Source organism: Salmo trutta, chromosome 12, assembly GCF_901001165.1.
Source record: "Salmo trutta chromosome 12, fSalTru1.1, whole genome shotgun sequence".
NCBI classification, from domain to species: Eukaryota; Metazoa; Chordata; class Actinopteri; order Salmoniformes; family Salmonidae; genus Salmo; species Salmo trutta.
This window is the reverse complement of record NC_042968.1, coordinates 70,804,790-70,829,132: the sequence shown is the minus strand read 5'-3', so window position 1 is coordinate 70,829,132 and position 24,343 is coordinate 70,804,790. Positions and strand designations below refer to the sequence as shown.

Below are 24,343 nucleotides of genomic sequence, written 5' to 3'. Positions count from 1 at the left end.
GCAAGTAAATACAATTTAGCTAAATTAACACTGTAGTGATAGATGTACAGATGATGATGTGCAAGTATAAATACTGGTGTGCAAAAGAGCAGAAAAGTAAATAAAAACAATATGGGGATGAGGTAGGTAGATTGGATGGGCTATTTACAGATGGGCTATGTACAGCTGCAGCGATCGGTTAGCTGCTCGGATAGCTGATGTTTAAAGTTAGTGAGGAAATATGTCTCCAGCTTCAGCGTTTTTGCAATTCGTTCCAGTCATTGACAGCAGAAAACTGTAAGGAAAGGCGGCCAAAGTAGGTGTTAGCTTTGGGGATGACCAGTGAGATATACCTGCTGGAGCGTGTGCTACGGGTGGGTGTTGTTATCGTGACCAGTGAGCTGAGATAAGGCGGAGCTTTACCTAGCAAAGACTTATAGATGACCTGGAGCCAGTGGGTCTGGCGACGAAAATGTAGTGAGGGTCAGCCGATTAGAGCATACAGGTCACAGTGGTGGGTGGTATATGGGGCTTTGGTGACAAAACGGATGGCACTGTGATACACTGCATCCAGTTTGCTGAGTAGAGTGTTGGAGGCTATTTTGTAAATGACATCGCCGAAGTCGAAGATTGGTAGGATAGTCAGTTTTACTAGGGTATGTTTAGCGGCATCAGTGAAGGAGGCTGTGTTGCGAAATAGAAAGCCAATTCTAGATTTAATTTTGGATTGGAGATGTTTAAAATGAGTCTGAAAGGAGAGTCTACAGTCTAGCCAGACACCTAGGTATTTGAAGTTGTCCACATATTCTTAGTCAGAACCGTCCAGAGTAGTGATGCTAGTCGGGCGGGCGGGCGGGTGCGGGCAGCGAACGGTTGAAAAGCATGCATTTAGTTTCACTAGCGTTTAAGATCAGTTGGAGGCCACGCAAGGAATATTGTATGGCATTGATGCTCGTTTGGAGGTTGTTAACACAGTGTCCAAAGAAGGGCCAGATGTATACAGAATGGTGTCGTCTGCCTAGAGGTGGACTAGGGAATCACCCGCAGCAAGAGCGACATCGTTGATATATACAGAGAAAAGAGTCGGCCCGAGAATCGAACCCTGTGGCACCCCCATAGAGACTGCCAGAGGTCCGGACAACAGGCCCTCCGATTTGACACACTGCACTGAAGTAGTTGGTGAACCAGGCGAGGCAGTCATTTGAGAAACCAAGGCTGTTGAGTCTGCTGATAAGAATACGGTGATTGACAGAGTCGAAAGCCTTGGCCAGGTCGATGAATACGGCTGCACAGTACAATCTTTTATCGATGGCGGTTATGATATCGTTTAGTACCTTGAGCGTGGCTGAGGTGCACCCATGACCAGCTCTGAAACCAGATTGCATAGCGGAGACGGTACGGTGGGATTCAAAATGGTCAGTGATCTGTTTATTAACTTGGCTTTCAAATACTTTAGAAAGGCAGGGCAGGATGGATATAGGTCTATAACAGTTTGGGTCTAGAGTGTCACCCCCTTTGAAGAGGGGGATGACCGTGGCAGCTTTCCAATCTTTAGGGATCTTGGACGATATGAAAGAGAGGTTGAACAGACTGGTAATAAGGGTTGCAACAATGGCGGCAGATCATTTTAGAAAGAGAGGGTCCAGATTGTCTAGCCCAGCTGATTTGTATGAGTCCAGGTTTTGCAGCTCCTTCAGAACATCTGCTATCTGGATTTGGGTGAAGGAGAAGTTGGGGAGGCTTGGGCAAGTAGCTGTGGGGGGTGCGGAGCTGTTGGCCGAGGTTGGGGTAACCAGGAGGAAAGCATGGCCGGCCGTAGAGAAATGCTTATTCAAATTCTCGATTATCGTGGATTTATCGGTGGTGACAGTGTTACCTAGCCTCAGTGCGGTGGGCAGCTGGGAGGAGGTGCTCTTGTTCTCCATGGACTTTATAATGTCCCAAACATTTTTAGAGCTAGAGCTACAGGATGCAAATTTCTGTTTGAAAAAGCAAGCCTTTGCTTTCCTGACTGACTGCATGTGTTGGTTCCTGACTTCCCTGAACAGTTGTATATCGCGGGGACTATTCGATGCTATTGCAGTCCGCCACAGGATGTTTTTGTGCTGGTTGAGGGCAGTCAGGTCTGGAGTGAACCAAGGGCTATATCTGTTCTTATTTCTACATTTTTTGAAAGGGGCATGCTTATTTAAGATGGTGAGGAAATTACTTTTAAAGAACGACCAGGTATGCTCGACTGACAGGATGAGGTCAATATCCTTCCAGGATACCCGGGCCAGGTTGATTAGAAAGGCCTGCTCGCAGAAGTGTTTTAGGGAGCGTTTGACAGTGATGAGGGGTGGTTGTTTGACCGCGGACCCATAGCGGATGCAGGCAATGATCACTGAGATCCTGATGGAAAACAGCAGAGGTGTATTTGGAGGGCAAGTTGGTCAGGATAATATCTATGGGGGTGCCCATGTTTACGGATTTTGGGTTGTACCTGGTGGGATCCTTGATAATTTGTGTGATATTGAGGGCATCTAGCTTAGATTGTAGGACTGCCGGGGTGTTAAGCATATCCCAGTTTAACAGAACGAACTCTTTAACAGAACGAACTCTGTAGATAGATGGAGGGCAATCAATTCACATATGGTGTCCAGGGCACAGCTGGGAGCTGAGGGGGGTCTATAACAGGCTGCAACAGTGAGAGACTTATTTCTGGAGAGACACATTTTTTATATTAGAAGCATAGACCTGGAAAGTATGACAGAACTTTGCAAGCTATCTCTGCAGTAGATTGCAACTCCTCCCCCTTTGGCAGTTCTATCTTGACGGAAAATGTTGTAGTTGGGGATGGAAATCTCAGAATATTTGGTGGCCTTCCTTAGCCAGGATTCAGACACGGCTAGGACATCAGGGTTGGCGGAGTGTGCTAAAGCATTGAGTAAAACAATCCTTTCTCATAGTTTTCATGTTTTTACATCCATTGAGACTAACAATAGTTCCTCAATGTATTTGAAAACATTTTCCAGCTCTCTCCCTTTCGACCACTCAGCGTGAACGTGAAAAATGGCATGCTCTGATCCAGTGGAAACATCATAAAATAGGCCTACCTGATTACTTCTTATCAGTGCTTGACTTGAAATAGGTTCCGGTACTCATGTTGGGTGCTGGTACTGTTTATATTTAGGTGCAGGATCTCCACAATACTTTTGAGCTAATATTCTATAAGAGGAACAGGAGCTCAAGCAGTAGAAAGTTGGAGGTGTCGGTACTCAGCTCTGGTGAGCTCCTACCCAAGTCGAGCACTGCTTCTTATCCCTTGTGCAAATAGCCTACAGCAGTGTCTGTCCCTAGCTCACTGACAGATGAAACTCTGAGGGCCCAGAATATTTTTTACAATGTTGCAAATCGCTAGTCGGACCCAAGTTAATTGTTGATGCAATGTTTTGAGTTCTTTGCAGACAGGCCATATGTAGCCAATGTGATTTACAGGACATTTATTTTTATCAGGGCATTATCTGCCCGCAGGCTGCAATGTTGGCTTTATCTAGGCAATTTTTGACATTGTTGGCAATGGAATTAACTTTTTAGGTTTGTATTATTTTAAATGTAGATTTTGATATCCTTTTAATTAACCACATGACAATGATTTTGAGATATGCAGACGTTATTATAAATTAAATGAAACTGTTGCACGAAAATGTGCACATGAAAACCATAACTGGCACGCAGATTGGTAGAAATGGTAAGAACATTGGCATTCCACATGAGAAAGGTTGCCGCCTCCTCATGTAGCTTATTACTGGCAACTTCTGCAGAGTAAAGCCAGAATATGTGAAAGCCAGTAGGAGCAGGAGAAGGATGGTCGGGTCAGGTTAAGATTTTTTTCTTCTGGCTATCAAGATCTCTGGCTCCCTCTTGAGGAATTTGTCTTATATCACCAAACCATAAGCTTTATGCATCAGACAAGATCAATGCATATCTTTGATTTTATTATAACACGTATGGTGTGTCTATATATGGAAAAATACACTTTTAAAATGTTGACAAATCGATTGGTCAAAAGAACAGACGACTTTTGGTCAACTAAGATTTTTTGGGGGTCGGGGACAGCCCTACTCTAGACGATTCTGTGCTTCCAACTTTGTGGCAACAGTTTGGGAAAGGTCCTTTCTTGTTTCAGCATTAACAATGCCCCGGTGGTCAAAGTGAGGTCCATACAGAAATGGTTTGTTGAGATCGGTGTGGAAGAACTTGTCTGGTCTGCCCAGAGCCCTGACCTCAAACCCATCAAATACTCTTGGGATGAATTGGAACACCGACTGCGAGCCAGGCCTTATTGCCCAACATCAGTGCCCGACCTCACTAATGCTCTTGTGGCTGAATGGAAGCAATTACCCGCATCAATGTTCCAACATCTAGTGGAAAGCCTTCCCAGAAGAGTGGAGGCTGTTATAGCAGCAAAGGGGGGAACAACTCCATATTAATGTCCATGATGTTGGAATGAGGTGTTCGTCAAGCAAAGTCCACATACTTTTGGTCATGTAGTGTATTGTCCCATCTACGTACATTGTGTAATTTGCTGTTGGTCCTTAACTAGCTCCATAGGGATATTGATGGTCAAACCAAGTTGACAATGGGCATTACGATCGGGTCGCGTGCAGCTGTGCTCCGAATTTATCATTACTTGGGTGCCGTCAGCTGTGGGCATTGTGGGCAGGATTCAAATAAACCAAACCCACGGAAAACCTTTACGGTACCCTTCATTTAGTAGTATTTAGTTACACTTTGTAGTGAATTTTGACACTGGAATAAATGTTTCTGACTCATGTCGATGCCACATGGGCCATTTTCAAAACGAGAAGTAGCTTTTTAGGGGCAGTCGCTCAGCCATAGCTTGAATGCAGCCTGAATTTGATTACCATTGGCAGAGCAGGATAACCAGCAATCATGCACTTACTATACACACACACACACACACACACACACACACACACACGTTGAGTGTGTTAGCTTTACTCATCTGCTTGTCATGCCATGTTATATTTTCTGCTTCTCGCTGGTGCTTTCACTGCTGAAGTACGGAGAAGGCGTTTGTTTACCCACATTTCTGTATAATTACAGCCTGTATTATTTTGGGTAAACCACACTTAACCTTTCAGGTTTAAACAGATGCAGAGGGGGTCACGGGTAGGGGCAGTAATAGATAGTGTATGCTGTCCCTCACAGACACGCACACACAGTCATGTAGATACAAACTACCACACGTCTTTGCACATACTGACTCATTCATTCACACACTCTCTCACACCTACACACAAAGGCAACAAAAGTGGCCTTGGCAAATAGTCACTGACTTGTTAGTTGTGTATGTTAGTTGTGTTCTCAGTAATTCCCTTCCCTGCTTTCATACAAACACATGAAGAGCACACATACATACAGGTGCATGCATGAATACACCTCCCTCCCCCCACACACACAGGTTTGGACTTTAGAGGAACAAAACAAATCTAACAAGAGCCATGCAAATTCATGGTGGCGGATGTATCCATGAGGGAAATGTGGTTCTCATTAATCTTAAGAGCCTACAAATCCCTGCTGCTTTAGTCTCTAGTCAGTCCACGGGGAAGAGAAAGGATGGGAGCCCAAATACATCTCTCTCGCGCTCTCTCTCTCGCTCTCTCACTCTCTCGCTCTCTCGCTCTCTCGCTCTCTCTCTCTCTCTCTCGCTCTCTCTCTCTCTCTCTTATACACACCATCACTCACACTAGCCCACCTGAGCTGAAGTCCATTAGGTGTGGTACTGTGTTGATGTGATGGCGTGCGTGGCAGAAGCAGAGGGTGATCTGTGCTCCCCGACAGAAAAATGATTAGCTTTTATAGTGCAGAATGAACTCATCTCTGCCTCGCCTCCCAGTGCCTGCACCACCTTAATCACTCCCATCACAGGGCAGATTGAAAAGCAGCTCCCGCTTTCTTTCCCCATGTAACCTTTCCCCCCACCCTATCCTCCCTATCTTCACTCGCTATAGCCCTTCTCTCTCTCTCTCTACCACTGTATCATCCCTCACCTCCCTTTCTTTTAAACCTCTGTCCCTCACTTTCTCCCTTTCCACCCACCATCACCCTTGGTCTCCCTCACTCCCTCTCATTCCATCCTCACTTCCTCTCACTATGTCCTCCAACACTCTCTCCGCTTGACGCTCTCTCTCTCCGCTTGACGCTCTCTCTCTCCGCTTGTCTCTCTCTCTCCGCTTGACGCTCTCTCTCTCTCTCTCTCTCGCTCTCTCTCTCTCTCTCTCCGCCTGACGCTCTCTCTCTCTCTCTCCGCTTGACTCTCTCTCTCTCGTCTCTCTCTCGTCTCTCTCTCTCTGTCTCTCTCTCTCTCTCTCTCTGTTTCATCCCTCATATTCCTCCATCCTGCCTTGTCACTTGCTGCAAACGCGATCTATCTGGGACTTTGTCAATGCAGTATGAACGAATCTTCTGCTGCGAGTAACAATGCATTATTGGAACTACTACGTCCACGTTGCGCTCAGTGTTGGTGAAAGTCAGTGTGACGTGCAAAGACAGAAGCTTTCACTATAGTAATGGACATTAAACTTATAGAGAATGGCAAATAATTAGACTTAGTAAAGGTGTTGATTGAACCATTTCAAAATTCAGGGAGAATTTTAATTGGTATATGTTTTATTTTGAACAGCATATTTTAGTTAGGAAGGGTGTGAATCTACTGCACACACACACACATACACACTGTTTAGGAGAGAGAGGCAGATGGAGAGATGGAGAGTGGTTGAAGGTGTGACACAACTCAGATAGGCAGGCAGCCGGACTAATGAAAAACTTTACCGTCTTCACCCTATAGTTTAGTTTCAGCCTCCAGAGTCAATGCTTTTTATGGAAGTGTGTTAGACACCAGTAGTGCCCTTGACATGGAAGACAGAGCAGGCATAATGACGACAAGAGAGGATAGGGAGGTGATGCATTTCACAGTGAGGGAGTGAGTGTGGGTATGTATGTGTGTGTGTGAGAGAGAGAGAGAGAGAGAGAGAGAGAGCGAGAGAGAGGGGGAGAGAGAGACATGGGGAGTGAGGGGGAGGGAGAGACAGAGTTGACACATTTCAATAAGAGGTCGGAAAAACCTCTGTTCTTTGTCACAACCATGTCCTGTCTGTCTGGTACAACACCTACAATAGAAACACATGCACTGTGTGTGTGTGTGTGTGTGTGTGTGTGTGTGTGTGTGTGTGTGTGTGTGTGTGTGGGAGTGCAGTGGTTTTCCTGATAGGCTTGTTAGGCGCTAGTGGCCTCTGTTTTACCACCTCATTTGTAACACAGGACTGCAGCCTTCAAACTTTCGATGCACATGTTCCCTTACTAACTTGTTTTACTCGCTCTTGGAAGTCGCTCCACTTAACCATATATCTGCATGAATATCTCAGCATGTTAATGGAGTGATATTTCTCCCTTCTTCAATCTATTTTTCTTTCTTGTCTTCTCTCTCCACTTTCAGTTTCATCAAGCGTCCGTGCTGTTTCGGCAGTCGTCTCTTGAGCTCAATTTGCAAATCAAACTGGAACACGACCCCAGTGTGTGTGTGTGTGTGTGAGGGAGATGGTGTGTGTGCGTGGTCTGTACATGCGTTCCTGGGTGCGTGTGTGTGTGTATGTATGTGTGTGTGTGTATGTGTGTGTGTCCGTGTATTTATGTGTGTGTGTGTGACTGAACACCTCTCCTCAGCACTGCCGTGCCACCATGACATTAAAGCCCTGATAAATGCACGGATATTGAAAAACAAAATGCATAATGAAGGGATTTAAAGCCGCTGCAGGATAAAAGCCGCCTAGAAATAGTGCCATTTAAACTAAGTCAACTAAACCACCCTCGAGAGAAAAAACTGTGACGAGATGAGAATCCTCCAACACCTGTTTTAAATGCACCTTCTAAACGTGTGCTTTGCCAGAAGTCTAACGTGATCTCTGTTCAGTTATAAACCTACCCCAGAGATAATTCACTGTCATTACTTCCCACACCTCAGAGAGTTACATCAGACAACAGTGGGATACTTCTTTTATATAGTCACACTATTGCTTTTTCCCCAGTACTGAAGGCCTGTACATCCTCATTGTCTTCAAATACCGAAAGAACATGGCTTGTATGTGTCTGTGTTTTTTCAGCAGCATGGGCAGAGTAAGCATCTACATTATTATTATTATTATTATTTACATTTTTATTGCAGTGTCAGACACGATTTAGCAGCGGTGGTCTCCATCCTAGTTTCCTCTTGGGCTTATGGATGTCTGGCTTGTTTGATCCTAGGGATCATGGTGATTAAATATCTTAATCGTTCTGATTTGTAAAAAAATTCAATGAAAATACATTTCACTTCTCCGCCGATGGAGGGCCTCCCCACTGGGCACAGACGTCAATTCAACATCTATTCCACATTGGTTCAATGTCATTTCATTGAAATGACATGAAAACAACATTGATTCAACCATTTTGTGCCCAGTGGGTCCCAACAGAAGCCAATGGCCCTTCGAGAGCTTTCCAAATAATTTGGCCTCTGATTGTGTTTTGTCTGTTGTGAACTAAACCTCAGAAATACTTTAGATTGTCCTGGAGGGCTATTGGAGTACCTAGAGCAGGGATGAGCAACTTTGATGGGGGTAGGGGGCGCAATTGTATTAGTCATTTCATGCAATTCTACACATTTGCCATAGGGTGGAGAGAAATGTTAGCAATTTTTAACATGATATCTGAGTGAGACTGACTAACAAAATCGAAATTGCACCTGTTCTAACTTGCAACAGTAAGTAGAGAGACAGACTGAGGTGTATCCGAGGGCCTTCAAAAGGGGCCTCCACTCATAAAGACAAGAGAAACACAGGTGAATGAGCTAGCATTTCAGAATGCCTTGACAGTACTAGGACATGCATAAGGCCCCTGAGACATGTGACATATAAGATAATGGATAATGGCTCTACGACATTTCCCATTCCATCAGAGGTAACAACTTATAGGTCTGGCCTCAGCTATCCTTTCCATTCCCTGGATACTCACAATGAAACAATTAAAGCCCTCATCAATCCTCCCCCTAATTGTACGTGACAGAAATCGAAATGCAGACGGCAGACGGTGCTTTAGGAAAAATAAGGTATTGGTCTCTAGCTGAATTAAGCAGCTCAGGGTGATGAATTTCCACTCACATTATGTAACCAAGGCCAGAAAAAAGCATGGCATTTGAGTTCTTCAGGAACACCCCTCTAAATGTTCCACCAACATCTGCTGGTTGAATATTCTATTTAATGTTATCATCTCTTTTGCCCACTGCTGTAGGCTATTTGTTTTTCTCAACTATTTTGAGAAAGGGAGCACAACTCTGTATTGGTGTAATGATGGAAAAGATAAAACATCACACTGACATAAGTTACCTATTTTTGTTGTCAGATGTCACAGTTGGACAGACACGTAGGAAATTGTGTTTCTCCTGATCTGAAATACGCCTACTGTTCCTCTAAAGCGTAGCTGCTTTTATTGCCAATGATGGAGAGGTATTTTATCACTAAGTCTCACCCAAACCTTTTTTTCTCGGCAAACGTCAAGCAAAGGTAGATTAAATACCTTATTTTATTGACTGCATGAATATTACAAGCCATAACTCGTGAAGGACTGTCTGTGTCATAAAGATTTGACTTGTAGTTAAAAGTTTTTTCGGGAAAAGTTTGAGTCATTATTTTGCTCTGTTGCCTACAAACTGGTTTATTTGGAAAAGGACTCAATGTGCTGTAAAATTGGGTATAAATGTATGCATCATGTTAGAATACGGTGTGTTAAACATGAACACTGTGGGATGGAGCGCATGAGAAAGAAATGTTCAGAGAATGAGGGAACATGCCTATGGTTTTGGCTACCAAGGTGAGATTGAACTATTTCTACCTAAATGTTTCGTTCCTATCCTGTAGTGGAGTGGATGCAGTGTTGAGGAGCTCATAAACATTCACCAATAGCCTACTGACAAGGTCAATGTTTTCTTTATTTCATTTAATCTCTTTTCATTTTCATATAGTTCTTTTTTTTTGTTTACGTTGCCGTGCTTCACTGGTCTGTCCTGTCTCCTGCTAATTAGTGAATATGTTGTTAATACAAGTACTCCACTGTATATACTGTATGATCGGTATATGTGTTTACCCAGTGTTATGTCTGCCTTAGGCATGGTTATGATTCACAAAGGTATTTTGCCTATCTTTTAACTGAAAATAATTATTTCCCGCTAGATTGTGGGCCATTTTGGAATGCTCCAAGATGTTTACAAGGCCATGGGGGAGGTGAATATATACCTGTGTGAAGACAATTGGTCGATTTTGCCAAATACAGAATTGGTCATGGAATGCCTACTTACTGTAGGTCTAATCCTTTAAATTTTGGACCCTTTGGTTTGTTGTTGTCTTGAATTGTTTTCTAACTTTGTATCACAATCATTTAACTTGGCTTCCTGCTAATGTTGAACAGTGGGATATAGCCTACTGTACATTCAGGGGGTTGCCCTAACCTGGACTTGAACCCCAGTCCAGCTACTGACAAGCCAACACCTCAACTATTTCCGCCATGAGGTCTGAACCGCTTAATGAGATTGCAAGGTGTTTGGTCACTGAGCTCTTTCCATGACATAGACTGGCAAGATGAATCCAGGTGAAAGCGAGGATCCCTTATGATCCCCCCTACCACTAAACTCTTCTGATGTCAAATCTCGTACCCCCAAGTACTTCTCTCCAGCTGCCACCACAACATCTACATGTATTTTGTGTGACTTCTCTGCGGTGTTGTTGATAAACATTGCTATGAATGCTAAGAAGCCAACCTTACTGAAACATTCAGTACCCATCAAAAGTGTGGACACCCCTACTCCTTTGTCTTTATTTTTACTATGTTTTACATTGTAGAATAATAGTAAAGACATAAAAACTATGAAGTAACACATGGAATCATGTACTAACCTAAAAAGTGTTAAACTAATCAAAATATATTTTAGATTTTAGATGATTCATAGTAGCCACCTTGATGACAGCTTTGCACACTCTTGGCATTCTCTCAACCAGCTTCACCTGTCTTGAAGGAGTTCCTACATATTCTGAACACTTGTTGGCTGCTTTTCCTTCACTCTGTGGTCCAACTCATCCTAAACCATCTCAATTGCGTTGAGATTGGGTGATTGTGGAGTCTCGGTCATCTGATGCAGCACTCAATCACTCTCCTTCTTGGGCTAATAGCCTTTACACAGCCTGAATGTGTGTTGGGTCATTGTCCTGTTGAAAAACAAATGATAGTCCCACGAAGCGCAAACCAGATGGGATGGTGTATTGCTGCAGAATGCTGTGGTGGCCATGATGTTTTTTATTTTTTTATTTATTTTTTTATTTATTTATTTTTATTTCACCTTTATTTAACCAGGTAGGCTAGTTGAGAAAAAGTTCTCATTTACAACTGCGACATAGCCAAGATAAAGCAAAGCAGTTCGACACATACTACAACACAGAGTTACACATGGAATAAACAAACATACAGTCAATAATACAGTAGAAAAGTCTATATACAGTGTGTGCAGATGAGGTAAGATAAGGGAGGTAAGGCAATAAATAGACCATGGTGGCGAAGTAATTACAATATAGCAATTAAACACTGGAGTGATAGATCTGCAAAAGATAAATGTGCAAGTATAGATACTGGGGTGCAAAGGAGCAAGATAAATAAATAAATACAGTATGGGGATGAGGTAATTCTAAATGAATCACCGACAGTGTCACCAGAAAAGCACCATCACACCTCCTCCTCCATGCTTCATGGTGGGAACCACACATGCGGAGATCATCCGTTCACCTACTCTGCGTCTCACAAAGACACAGCGTTTGGAACCAAAAATCGCAAATTTGGACTCATCAGACCAAAGGACAGATTTCCACCGGTCTAATGTCCATTGCTCGTATTTCTTGGCCCACGCAAGTCTCTTCTTCTTGTTGGTGTCCTTTAGTAGTGGTTTCTTTGCAGCAATTCGACCATGAAGGCCTGATTCACACAGTCTACCTCCGAACAGTTGATGTTGAGATGTGTCTGTTACTTGAAATCTGTGAAGCATTTATTTGGGCTGCAATCTGAGGTGCTGTTAACTCCAATGAGTTATCCTCTGCAGCAGAGGTAACTCTTGGTCTTCCTTTCCTGTGGCGGTCCTCATGAGAGCTAGTTTCATCATAGTGCTTGATGGTTTTTGCAACTGCATTTGAAGAAACTTTCAAAGTTCTTAAAGTGTTCTGGATTGACTGACCTTCATGTCTTAAAGTAATGATGGTCTGTCGTTTCTCTTTGCTTATTTGAGCTGTTCTTTCCATAATATGGACTTGGTCTTTTACCAAGTAGGGCTATCTTCTGTATACCCCCCCCCCCCCCACCTTGTCACAACACAACTGATTGGCTCAAAGGCATTACGAAGGAAATAAATTCCACAAATTAACTTTTAACAAGGCATACCTGTTAACTGAAATGCGTTCCAGGTGACTAACTCATGAAGCTGGTTGAGAGAATGCCAAGAGTGCAAAGCTGTCATCTAGGCAAAGGGTGGCTACTTTGAAGAATCAAAAATATAACATATATTTTGATTTGTTTAACACTTTTTTGGTTACTACATGATTCCATGTGTGTTATTTCATAGTTTTGATGTCTTCACTACTATTCAACAATGTAGAAAATAGTAAAAATAAAGAAAAACCCTTGAATGAGTAGGTGTGTCCAAACTATTGACTGGTACTGTATTTCACTCATTTGCCTATCCCTCTGTTCTGGCACAGATCTACTATTCACATACTGTTGATCCTCTCAGAATCCCTCACCCTTGATCCACCCTCCCCTCCCTTCTTCACTGCCTCAGAATACGACATCTTCTGCACTACTCTGACCCTGGCCATCTCAACCTGCCTCTCTGACCCTGGCCACCTCAACCTGCCTCTGACCCTGGCCACCTCAACCTGCCTCTCTGACCCTGGCCACCTCAACCTGCCTCTGACCCTGGCCATCTCAACCTGCCTCTCTGACCCTGGCCTCCTCAACCTGCCTCTCTGACCCTGGCCACCTCAACCTGCCTCTCTGACCCTGGCCACCTCAACCTGCCTCTGACCCTGGCCACCTCAACCTGCCTCTCTGACCCTGGCCACCTCAACTTGCCTCTCTGACCCAGGCCACCTCAACCTGCCTCTCTGACCCTGGCCACCTCAAACTGCCTCTCTGACCCTGGCCACCTCAACCTGCCTCTCTGACCCTGGCCACCGCAACCTGCCTCTCTGACCCTGGCCACCTCAACCTGCCTCTCTCGCACCGGACACCTCCGATCCCCAGCAACATGGGCACCCTACAGTTGACACACACAACCTTTTCCATCAAAGAGTACCACATGAGTTATAATACCCATACAACCTAGCGGTCAAAGAGGGAAAGGGTTCCAATCGTTTTTCTACCATATTTTTTTCCTTTAGGGGATTTTAGAAACACTTAAAATAAGGGCTGTGTTTCGTGTAGGCATACCCTGGCATGACATTTTTCACACAGTTAATCTCTCTCGGATAAGGTGACTTTTATAAATACACTGAACAAAAATATAAAAGCAACATGTAAATTGTTGGTTCCATGTTTCATGAGCTGAGGAGTATTTCTGTACTAAAGCCCTTTTGTGGGGTGAAACTCATTCTGATTTGCTGGGCCTACTCATGGCTGCACCCCTGCCCAGTCATATGTGTGCTGCAATAGCTTTATTCAGTGGTTAAAGGGGAGCATGCCTTTCAAGTGCTCCACTCCATAACACACCTTGAAGTGTGCACCTAGCGAGCCCATGCAATCAGGCAAACAGCTTGTCTATTCCAAAGCGTTCAATTGTCCTGCCAACCTGAACATTTCACAAAGTGAGACATCTAAGAAAACCTTGCCATCAAATTCCTAATTGATGGAAAGGCTAATTTTGTTTTCCCTAAACATAATTAATTCCAAGGACCCGCGTGTGAAAGCTCTATGCGCTTCTGTCTCTTTGGTGCGCTTTTCCGCGAGGCGGCAAATTGGCACATTTAATCCGGTGTTTCAAGTAGATTTACTAATTCACAACACAACATGAAACGGCTTGCCCCAAAGACAGGTAAGCCTAGGCATTTTGTGGCAATTGTGCTTTTAGTTTCTCACAGCCTTTCTTCTTTATGGAGAGATTGTGTTTGTAGTCCTTGAGAGATTAGATTTAAGCAAAATGCTTTTAGGATGAGTTGAGAAACTTTGAATAGGCCTTAGAGTAAACACTTAGTAGAGTTTTAATGCAGTTTACTTTCAATGGCCTGCAGGTAGCTTAGCGGTGAAGTGAGTTGGGCCAGTTAATGAAGGGCTGCTGGTTCAAATCCCTGAGCCTACTAGTTGACAAATCTGTTGATGTGCCCTTGAGCAAGTCACTTAACCCTACTTGGTCCTGTATAAGAGCATCTGCTAAATAACTTAAATGTTGTGAGTGGGAAATTCAGGGTCATTGGAAACTAAAGAATTATGTTTGCTTTATTGTAGTCTACCATTTGTTTTGGATAAGTGGATCTTGATGGGTCAGGGAGTATTGTATAGGCGTAGTTGGTGGCTGAGGGAAGAAGGAAGAGGGAACATTGAAAGAAAATTGGTTTAATGTGGTGTGTTATTGATTGAAACTAGCTCCAAAAATACATTGTGTGAGTCCATCCCAGACAGACACTGTAATGGCAGTTTCAGTCATGGCACAGCCAATGGTTTTGAACGGGTGTCTGAGTATTCCAATTTCAGTCTGTTCACCTCAGTCCACAGTTCACCTCATCCTTCCCAGGATGGATAAATAACTTCCCACCTGTCAAAACATGATATTACTTCTCAACCATTCTCCATTACCACGCCACTGCTCTTTTCAATGGGGAAAATAACTGAATTCACTGTCTTTCATAAGTTCTCAAGTTGTCATTGAGATAATGTCAAGAGCCTCATATTCTTTCCCAATGATGGAAAGAATGTGTTTCCCAATGATGTCCTGCTTTTAGATTATATTGAAGCCTCTTGTCAGTGATGGCACACAATACATTTTTGACCCAATATAGTCCTCCACACTGTTCATCCTCCTCTTTTTCTCCCTCTTCCTCTCCTCTTCCAGTGGCTGGCAGTGTGTTTGGTCGCCAAGGAGACTCTGGGTCAGATGGTGACGATGAGACCCAGCTGAAGTTCTACACAGAGCAGCACAGGGGACGCCGGCGCAGCAGAGGTGAGACTGGAGAAGGCCTTGGTGTGTCTGTATGTGTGTGCGTGCGTTAACGTGTGTGTTTGTGAACACGCATGTGGGTGTCATTGTTCATAAATGTGTGTGGAAAGAGGCGACTACGACTAGAATTCAATCAAAGTGGATTTCAAAAGTAATTTCCCATTTTCTGCTATGTACTTTCTTAAACACCCACAAGAGTGTAAATGCACTTTTTTCAACTGAAAGACAATGCCCATAGCTTACCCACGATGTTGCACAACGATTTAAGTCAAGTCATTGTATGATATAATTGAGGTTGAAGTGGGAACTCTGAAATGGTAACTTCATATAATTTCCGTGCCAATGCGGTGTTTTCCCTATGATATGACGTGCTAATAGTTTTCAGTGTGTTTTTTTCAGGGCTGGGTTTTATTTGAATGTTACCACCAAACAGCATGGCATTATTTATTAATCAGAAACGCCTGCAAAGTTCTTTCTATTCTCGAGTCGCGACTGAGCAATATAATAGATAATCCTTAGATCATTTGTCAAGTTTCACTTATTTTTTAGCTAGTGTGTATAAAAAAAAAACTTTATAAATGGTAAAATTGCTTGTGATATGATTACATTTTGGAACCCCGTCCCCCGTCGGCCCAAGATGAATGGTTTTGACCACGCTCCACTGCCTTTATCTCTGCCTTGATTGGTGCAGCTAGAAATCACAAGTGTCTATCCTATAATGAAAAGGCACCCGTGAAAGAAAATTCCACTAACTTGTTCATTTCTTTTGTGCTGTTGTTACATTTGTATTGGTGTTTCATTTCGTGTCTGATGCGCTCAGGGTGTTGTTACATACAATTTAAGGCATGCATCATGAGCAAAGTCATTGCAGTCTATAATTTCACTTGCCCTACCTATGAGAACCATGGCATGAGCCAGGGCTTGTTATTGCTGTAGTGCAGCTGAATAGCCTGCCAGCTGTCTACCAAAGGTTGCACCATGCACATTACAATGTAGAAAAACGTGTCTCTAGTCCAAACCGTTAAATAGTTTGGCTATTCATATTACCGAACTTCATCTTATTCCTTCTATTTCTATGACACAATCACGGATGCAATTTATGGAAAATAACAATAGATGGCAAAGTCAAACATACTGGTTTCCCCTATCCATCTGTGGCAAAGTTTTCCCTAAATGCTTATGACAAATCCAGCTCCAGAACCAGCCATAGCCCAGCCAGCTGGCTAATCCTTTGAATATGGTGTAGCAACAACAGATAACATTAGCTATCTGGATAAGGTTAGCATGCTAGCTAGCGACACTGACAGCTATCAGTGCCCTATTTCTTGTCATTTCTTGTTATTTGTTGTGATATGGAAATCACCACAATGTTCCCACCCCCAATTCGTGAATATGTATTAGTAGCCTGGATCATTCTTCTGAGGTGGAAGGCTTCTGATGGGGGCCTTTTGTCACAAGTCAGGTTCTCCCTTGAGTGTACTACCTGAGGTTGCCACTGGAGAGCACCCTTTGGTTACTTCTAGTTCCCAGGTGACCCTGATTGGGCTTATTGGGATCACCTGTTGGATGACTATTTAGGTTCCTCTGTGGGCTGGGCCAGTTGCTCAGGTCTCATGTTTTGTTCAGTGTTCTTGTGTGCCCTTGCTTTGTTGTTTTGCTATGAAGACCTTAAGTAAATATTCTGGATTTACCCTTACCTCTGCCTGCTGTATTTCTCTGTGCCTGGGTCCGAGTTCGTACTAGCACGAATGTCACAGTAGACCTGAGCCACAAAATGGACCCAGCAGAGATTTCTCCGTCGTCGAGGGACACTCCGAACACCACTTATGGTTGGCTCTCACTCACCATGGAACAGTGATTGATTGCCATGAGGCGTGCCCAAAGACATTGTCGGAGGATTAAGGAACTCTTGTGTTCCCTCTGCAGACAGGACAGACAGGAGCAGCTGCTGCTGCACCTGTGGCTGTTTCTAACCCTCTGCTTCCTACCAGCTCATCATCTTCCTCTCCTCGGGAGCGCTATGACGGGCATCCTGGGAGGTGTCGTGGGTTTCTGCTCCAATGTTTGTTGGTCTTCGAACTGCAGGCATCTACGTTTCCCTGCAGGAGTGGGTTTTTTCTTTGTTGGGAAGAAGGATGTGGGATAAATAACATTACCATCAAGAACCGTTACCCCCTCCCTCTTATGTCATCAGCTTTTGAGAGACTCCAGGGAGCTACGGTTTCCTCTAAATTGGATTTACGGAATGCGTACAATCTGGTGCGCATCAGACAGGAAGACGAGTGGAAGACAGCGTTCAACACTCCTAATGGACATGAGTACCGGGTCATGCAGTTTGTACTTACTAATGCTCCAGCCGTTTTCCAGGCCCTGGTTAATGATGTGCTGCGTGACTTCCTTCACCAGTTTGTGTACCTAGATGACAACCTCATCTTCTCCAAGTCCATGATTGAACATGTCCAACATGTCCGCCAGGTTCTTCAAAGACTCCTCGCTCATCACTTGTCCGTGAAGGCCGAAAAGTGTGAGTTTCACGTTCCTCAGATCTCCTTCCTCGGGTACATTGTGTCACAGGGCTATGTACTGATGGACTCCCCAAAAGGTAGGAGCCTTGATCAACTGGCCGTGACCCAGCACGGTCAAGCAAGTTCAGCGTTTTTGGGGTTTTGCTCATTTCTAACAGAGATTTGTGAGAAACTTTAGTGCTGTGGCGGCGCCATTGACAATGCTCACCAAGGGCTCGGCTGAGCATGTATGCTGGACCCCTGATGCTGAGAAGGCATTCCAGGGCCTGAAATGTCGGGGTTTTTCTGCACCCATTCTCGTTCATGCGGATCCTTCTCTTCCCTTCGTGGTAGAGGTGGATGCCTCTGATGTTGGCGTGGGGGCGGTTCTGTCTCAGCGCTCGGCGAAAGACCAAAAGCTTCATCCCTGTGCCTTCTCCTCCAGGCGTTTCACTCCAGCGGAGAGAAACTATGGTGTCGCAATCGGGAGCTTCTTGCGGTCAAACTGGCTTTGGAGGAGTGGCGGCACTGGTTGGAGGGCTCGGAACATCCCTTTACAGTTTGGACTGACCACAAGAACCTGGCCTACATTCAGAAGGCTAAATGCCTCAAACGCCAACAGGCTCGTTGGGCTCTCTTCTTCACTCGGTTCAGATTCACGTTATCTTATCGTCCAGGGTCTAAGAACATGAAGCCGGATGCCCTTTCTCGCCAGTTCCCCAGCTCCAGTGAGGATCGTCCGCTTGAATCCATCATCCCCAGGCCGCTCATCCTCGCGCCAGTGTCCTGGGGTATAGAGACTGAGGGAGGCACAAGGTAGGGAGGCAGTTCCAGATGGCTGTCCACCTAACAGACTTTTTGTTCCTCTTGGGGCACGGTCCAAGGTACTTCAGTGGGCTCACTCATCGCGTCTCACCTCTCATTCGGGAGGGCAATGAACACTAGAGTTTGAGGAGGAGGTTTTGGTGTCCCTCATCAGAGGTGGACACTCGGACCTTGGTGGCTGCCTGTCCGACATGCGCCGGAACAAGACTCCTTGTCAGCAGCCTCTGGGGCTTCTTCATCCACAGCCAACACCTTCTCGAACCTGGTCCCATCTCTCTATGCATTTCATCACGGGCCTTCCATCCTCAGAGGGGGACACGGCTATCCTGGTCATTGCGGACCGCTTTTCCAAGGTGGCACATTTCATTCCCCTGCCTAAGTTTCCATCTGCACGTGAGACTGCTCAGCTAGTCATTCAGCATGTTTTCCACCTTCATGGACTTCCTCTGGACATAGTCTCCGACCGGGGCCCCCAGTTTGCCTCCAGATTTTGGAGAGCATTCTGTACTCTTCTGAGGTCATCAGCTAGTCTGTCCTCGGGTTATCACCCTCAGGTCAACGGTCAAACTGAGCGGGTGAACCAGGATCTGGAAACCACCTTATGGTGCTGTGTGTCCGCCAACCCCGCCACTTGGAGTCAGCACCTTCCTTGGGTGGGGTATGCAAACAGCACTCTCCAATGTTCCTCCACTGGCCTGTCACCATTCCAGGTGCTGTACGGTTATCAGCCCCCCCTGTTTCCAGATCAGGAGATTGAAGTGACGGTTCCTTCCGCTCAACACCTCATCTCTCGTTGCCGCTGGACCTGGAAGAGGGCTCGGTCATTGCCACCCGAGTCCCCTCCTGCATCCAGGCCAGATGGCCTGGTTGTCTACTAGGGATCTGCCTCTACGCAGAGAATCTAGGAAGTTGGCTCCCCGGTACGTTGGACCATTCAAGGTTCTACGGTGCATCAATCCAGTGGCCTGTTATCTTCATCTTCCCCGGTCCGTGAGGGTTCATCCCACCTTCCACATCTCCAGACTCAAGCCTGTGGTGTTCAGTCCTATGGTTCCGGCCACTCGGACTCCACCTCCACCTCGCATGATAGCGGGACAACCAGCCTACACGGTGTGACGCATCCTCTCCAGTCGTCAGTTCCGGCGAGAGACTCAGTATCTCGTGGACTGGGAAGGTTACGGGCCTGAGGAATGTTCCTGGGTTCCAGCCAAGGACATTTTGGACCCCGGAATCATTCAGAAATTCCGTCGACGTTCAGCTACCCCTGATGGAACGCTTGGGGGGGGGGGGTCAGGTTCTCCCTTGAGTGTACTACCTGAGGTTGCCACTGGAGAGCACCCTTTGGTTACTTCTAGTTCCCAGGTGACCCTGATTGGGCTTATTGGGATCACCTGTTGGATGACTATTTAGGTTCCTCTGTGGACTGGGCCAGTTGCTCAGGTCTCATGTTTTGTTCAGTGTTTTCGTGTGCCTTTGCTTTGATGTTTTGCTATGAAGACCTTAAGTAAATATTCTGGATTTACCCTTACCTCTGCCTGCTGTATTTCTCTGTGCCTGGGTCCGAGTTCGTACTAGCACGAATGTCACACCTTTAAGTGCATTTGCACAGTAGCTTCCTCTCGTGTGGACAATTGATAAAATGTGCCTGCTGATGTTCTCAGTACTGACTACAAACATTGCTGAGAAGCTTGAGGATTTCAAAAATCCAGTATCAACTCCCTTCACCCAGCCCTGGGACAGGCTGCTATGCAAATGAGTCTCATTTTCCAAATTCAACCAGATGTCAACCCCATTAGCTAATTTTCTATCACTGACAGAACCAAACCATAGTTTAGATAGACCAGTGAATGAACATTTCTCTGTCTAATATAAAATATTGGGTCTCCATGAACTTGAGCTAAATTTGCACTGAAGCAGCCGAAGCCATTGAACAAACAAAATCCTACCACCAGAGAATCTTTCACCATTGGGTGAACTCCAAATCTACTTTAAAAACAGAACAATTTAGTAACAGCAAAAATAACAGTGCAACTGCAAATATGGCTGACAGATCAATTGATTGTTTCTGACAGCGAAGGAGATGTTAAAATGCAATGCGACTTTTGGGGAGCATGGCAGGGACTAAGTCGACTGAAGTAGAAATATATATATTTGGATTTGTTTGTGTAGCTGGAAGCAGTGAAGACGTTGTTATCCCCAGAGTGGTGTTAGAGGGATCTCTAGCACCATCATGACACTCAGCAGATACATGAGCTGAAGAAAATGGAGTCTGAATGATAAGCAAGCTGAATAAGATGCCTTAATGGATGCCATGATTTAGTCTGCATAACCAAACTGCCATTTGATATCATTGTGTGTGCGCCTGTGTGCCTGTGTGTGTGTTTGTGTTCTCGAATGTCCTTGTGAATGTGCACGCTTTTCTTTTTTGTATGTTTGTGAGTGTGTGCCTTTGCATTATAAGGAATGGACAGTTTTTGTAGGGGTTGATCCATTTTTCATTAGGTTAAATCAAACCTTAAAATCACTACAAGTTTGCATTTCCTGCTGTGCAGGGAAATTCTCAGCAACAAAAGAGTGATGAAATTAAGATTGTTAATTATTATCCTTATTATTAGCAACGGTCATTGAAATTGTTAAAAGGTTTTAAAAACTATTTTAATAAATGCAACAGTTGGACAATGGATGCAGATACTCCAAACTTTTTGAATTTATAATCCACCAGATATTGATTTAATTATAGCACACCAAACACTTTACTGGCACGGACAAATAATGAATGGAGTTTTGGTGGTATTTCAGGTATTCAATTTATTGTAAAATGTCACCTTTTTTATGCAATCATATATACATTTGCTTATTTTACCAGGTATTTGGTTTATATTTGTATGCAACATTTGATTAATACACTGTGCTATATTTGCATATAAGAATGAACACATTTACATAAATGGGTGGAATAGGGCTGCATCCACCAAACACTTGCTGTCTACCTGCACACCTCATTAAATACTGTTCTCTTGCGTAATTCAGCAAATGTGTCAATAGCATGATACCCTCGGATTACACCTATCTATACATACATTACATTGTTTGCGAGATCAGTCATAATGTCACTACAATCCGAGTGTTCATTTTTGGAAGTTGCTCTCATTTCAGAGCATCCAATTTGCAAATATTTCAACTGTATTAAATGATTCCTTTTGAAATTCCACAAAAATGAATACCCATCAAAATAAAGTTCTTTCTTCTCGTTCTTGTGATGTAAGTGTCGAGATGATATGTTAAATCCCCGACAAAGCTTTAACATTCTTATAGATTCAACGGTAAGACAAAGTATTCCACTGAGCCCATTTCAGCCATTACTGGAGTGTGTTTGACAGGTCATTACAAACATTTCCGTGGTTGTTACGTTAACGGGAAAAAAGTGTCAGGCACAACCAAGAGTATGAAAGAGTCACAGGCGTAAAATGAAAGCAATCAATATAGCCACATTTAACTGACAAGTGGATTCGGCACCCCTCAAACACAGGAAATAGATGGCTGAAAAGGACCTCAGGTGGGTGGAGCATGTGCGTTGCTAGTATTATGCTTGTAAGCTTATCTTAGCTGTTGGCTGCACTACAGACTTTTCTATAAAAGGACTCTTGTTAAAATGCATTAGCTGGAGGCTGTGGGCACACAAGTGTGAAGGGCGGACAGAGGGAGGGACTCAAGTCAGAGTGAAAGAGAGATAGAGGGAGTTGATTGAGTGTGGTAGAAATTCAGATTGTTTGTGTGCGTGTGCGTACCTATTGTGCATGTGTGCATTTAGCATTATGTAGTTATGTTTGCAGTTGGCTAGTGTGTATGTGTGTTTGTGTGGTTGCTTCCCTTTATGCCATTTTCTGTGTGTGAATGAGTGTGTGTATGAGTGTGTGAGCATCCATATATATGTTCCCAACCTATCATCCCTTGTGTGGATGTGTGGCCGTGTGTGTGCATCTGTTAGTGTACTTTGTGGGCTTTTACAGTAATTGAGGGCCTCCTCACAGACCTAATCATTCCTGAGTGTTCACACAGATGAGATTAGTTGCCGGGGAGCTGTTGTCATAGACACCCACTGCTCCAGTCCGGCTGAGATGGCAGGGTCATTAGATACATCCAGATCTCTCAATTTCTGTCCCTCTCTCTCCATCTCTTTCTCCCTCTTCCTCTTGTCCTGTTTCTATCTCTGTCCTTACTCTCTGGCTCTTTTCTCCCTCTTTGGCTCTCTACTCACACACACGAGTCCAGTGAATGTAGGCAGTGGGGATCATTACTGTCCATCCACCCAGGTGATTGAAGTGTTTTTTTTATCAGCCTCAGTCTAAGAGCCTCACAGCATCAGATCCATAGATCCCCATTGTCTAACTTCTCCACTCCCCCACAGTACTGAGATTCTCATTAGTGGGTGTTCTGAATCTTTTTTCACTTTACTTTCCTATCCTTTCCTATGAAATTAAGGTGAAAATCTCCAGCACTTCCATAGCAACCATTCCCCCATTTGCTGGAAATAGCAGCTACTGTAATGTAACACGAGCACTGTATGAGCCATATGTGTAAGGATGTTTTCAGAAATGTGATTTCAGGAGTTGAAATTAGATATAGGTCAATGGAACAAGCTATTCTTTAACTGGAAGGAAAAGTAAAGTGGTGTCATTACACGTCATTGAGAAGCAAAGAGCAGGCAGTTAATTGACTCTCTATAACAGTTCTGCCCTCACCTTGGTGACTGGTAAATTAGCACTTAATATGACACCTATCTGCTAGGATAAATGTCACTCTATGGGAGATAGGAGCTCATTCCAGCTCCCTTTCTCCCCAAGTGCATCCAAAACAAGCCAGCTCTAACACTGTCAGAGGTGATGGTGTCATTTATCAGCGACACTAGATGTCGTACTGGTGGAAAGAGGCTGGGCCTTCTTAACTCATCTTTTATCATGGCAATGAATTGCCTCTGCTGGACTCCAGCCATTGTACTGTTCATAAATCAGTTTAAAAAGAACCCTGGATGGTTCAGAGCTCATGGCCAAATCAATCAAAACACAACAACTCAACCTAACTGTGTACATCTACAGGAGCCGGAAGCTAACAGGATTATCTGCTGTGTTTTTAGCTTGTTTGTTTTTCACAAAGCTAGAATGAATCAAATCAAACTTTATTTGTCACTTTACCGAATACAACAGGTGTAGACTTTACCGTGAAATGCTTACTTACAAGCCCTTAACCAACAGTGTAGTTCAAGAAGAGTTAAGAAAATATTTACCATGTAGACTAAAATAGAAAGTTCTAATAAAAAGTAATACAATAAGAATAAAAATAACGAGCTATATACAGGGGGCACCGGTACCGAATCAGTGTGCGGGGCTACAGGTTAATTGAGGTCATTTGTTCATATATTCATATAGGTGGGGGTGAAGTGACTATGCATAGATAACAAACAGTGAGTAGCAGCAGTGTACAAAAGGGATGGGGGGAGGGGTCCATGTAAATTATCCGGTGACGATTTTATTAATTGTTCTGCAGTCTTATGGCTTGGGAGTAGAAGCTGTTGATGAGCCTTTTGGTCCTAGACTTGGCGCCCCGGTACCGCTTGTCGTGCGGTAGCAGAGAAATCTATAACTTGGGTGACTGGAGTCTAACAATTTTATGAGCTTTCCTCTGACACCGCCTATTATATAGGTCCTGGATGGCAGGAAGCTTGGCCCCAGTGATGTACTGGGCCGTACGCACTACCCTC

At 44.3% G+C, this 24,343-nt stretch overlaps 1 protein-coding gene across 1 annotated transcript in view; it reads left to right on the top strand.

The window, feature by feature from the left end:
• The window catches only part of LOC115204090 (astrotactin-2), a 525,217-nt gene that overhangs the window by 165,898 nt on the left and 334,976 nt on the right, over positions 1 to 24,343 (top strand). The window contains exon 5 of the mRNA XM_029769397.1: positions 15,152 to 15,259. Coding sequence (XP_029625257.1) covers positions 15,152 to 15,259 — 108 coding nt within the window. The remainder of the gene's footprint in view (positions 1 to 15,151; positions 15,260 to 24,343) is intronic.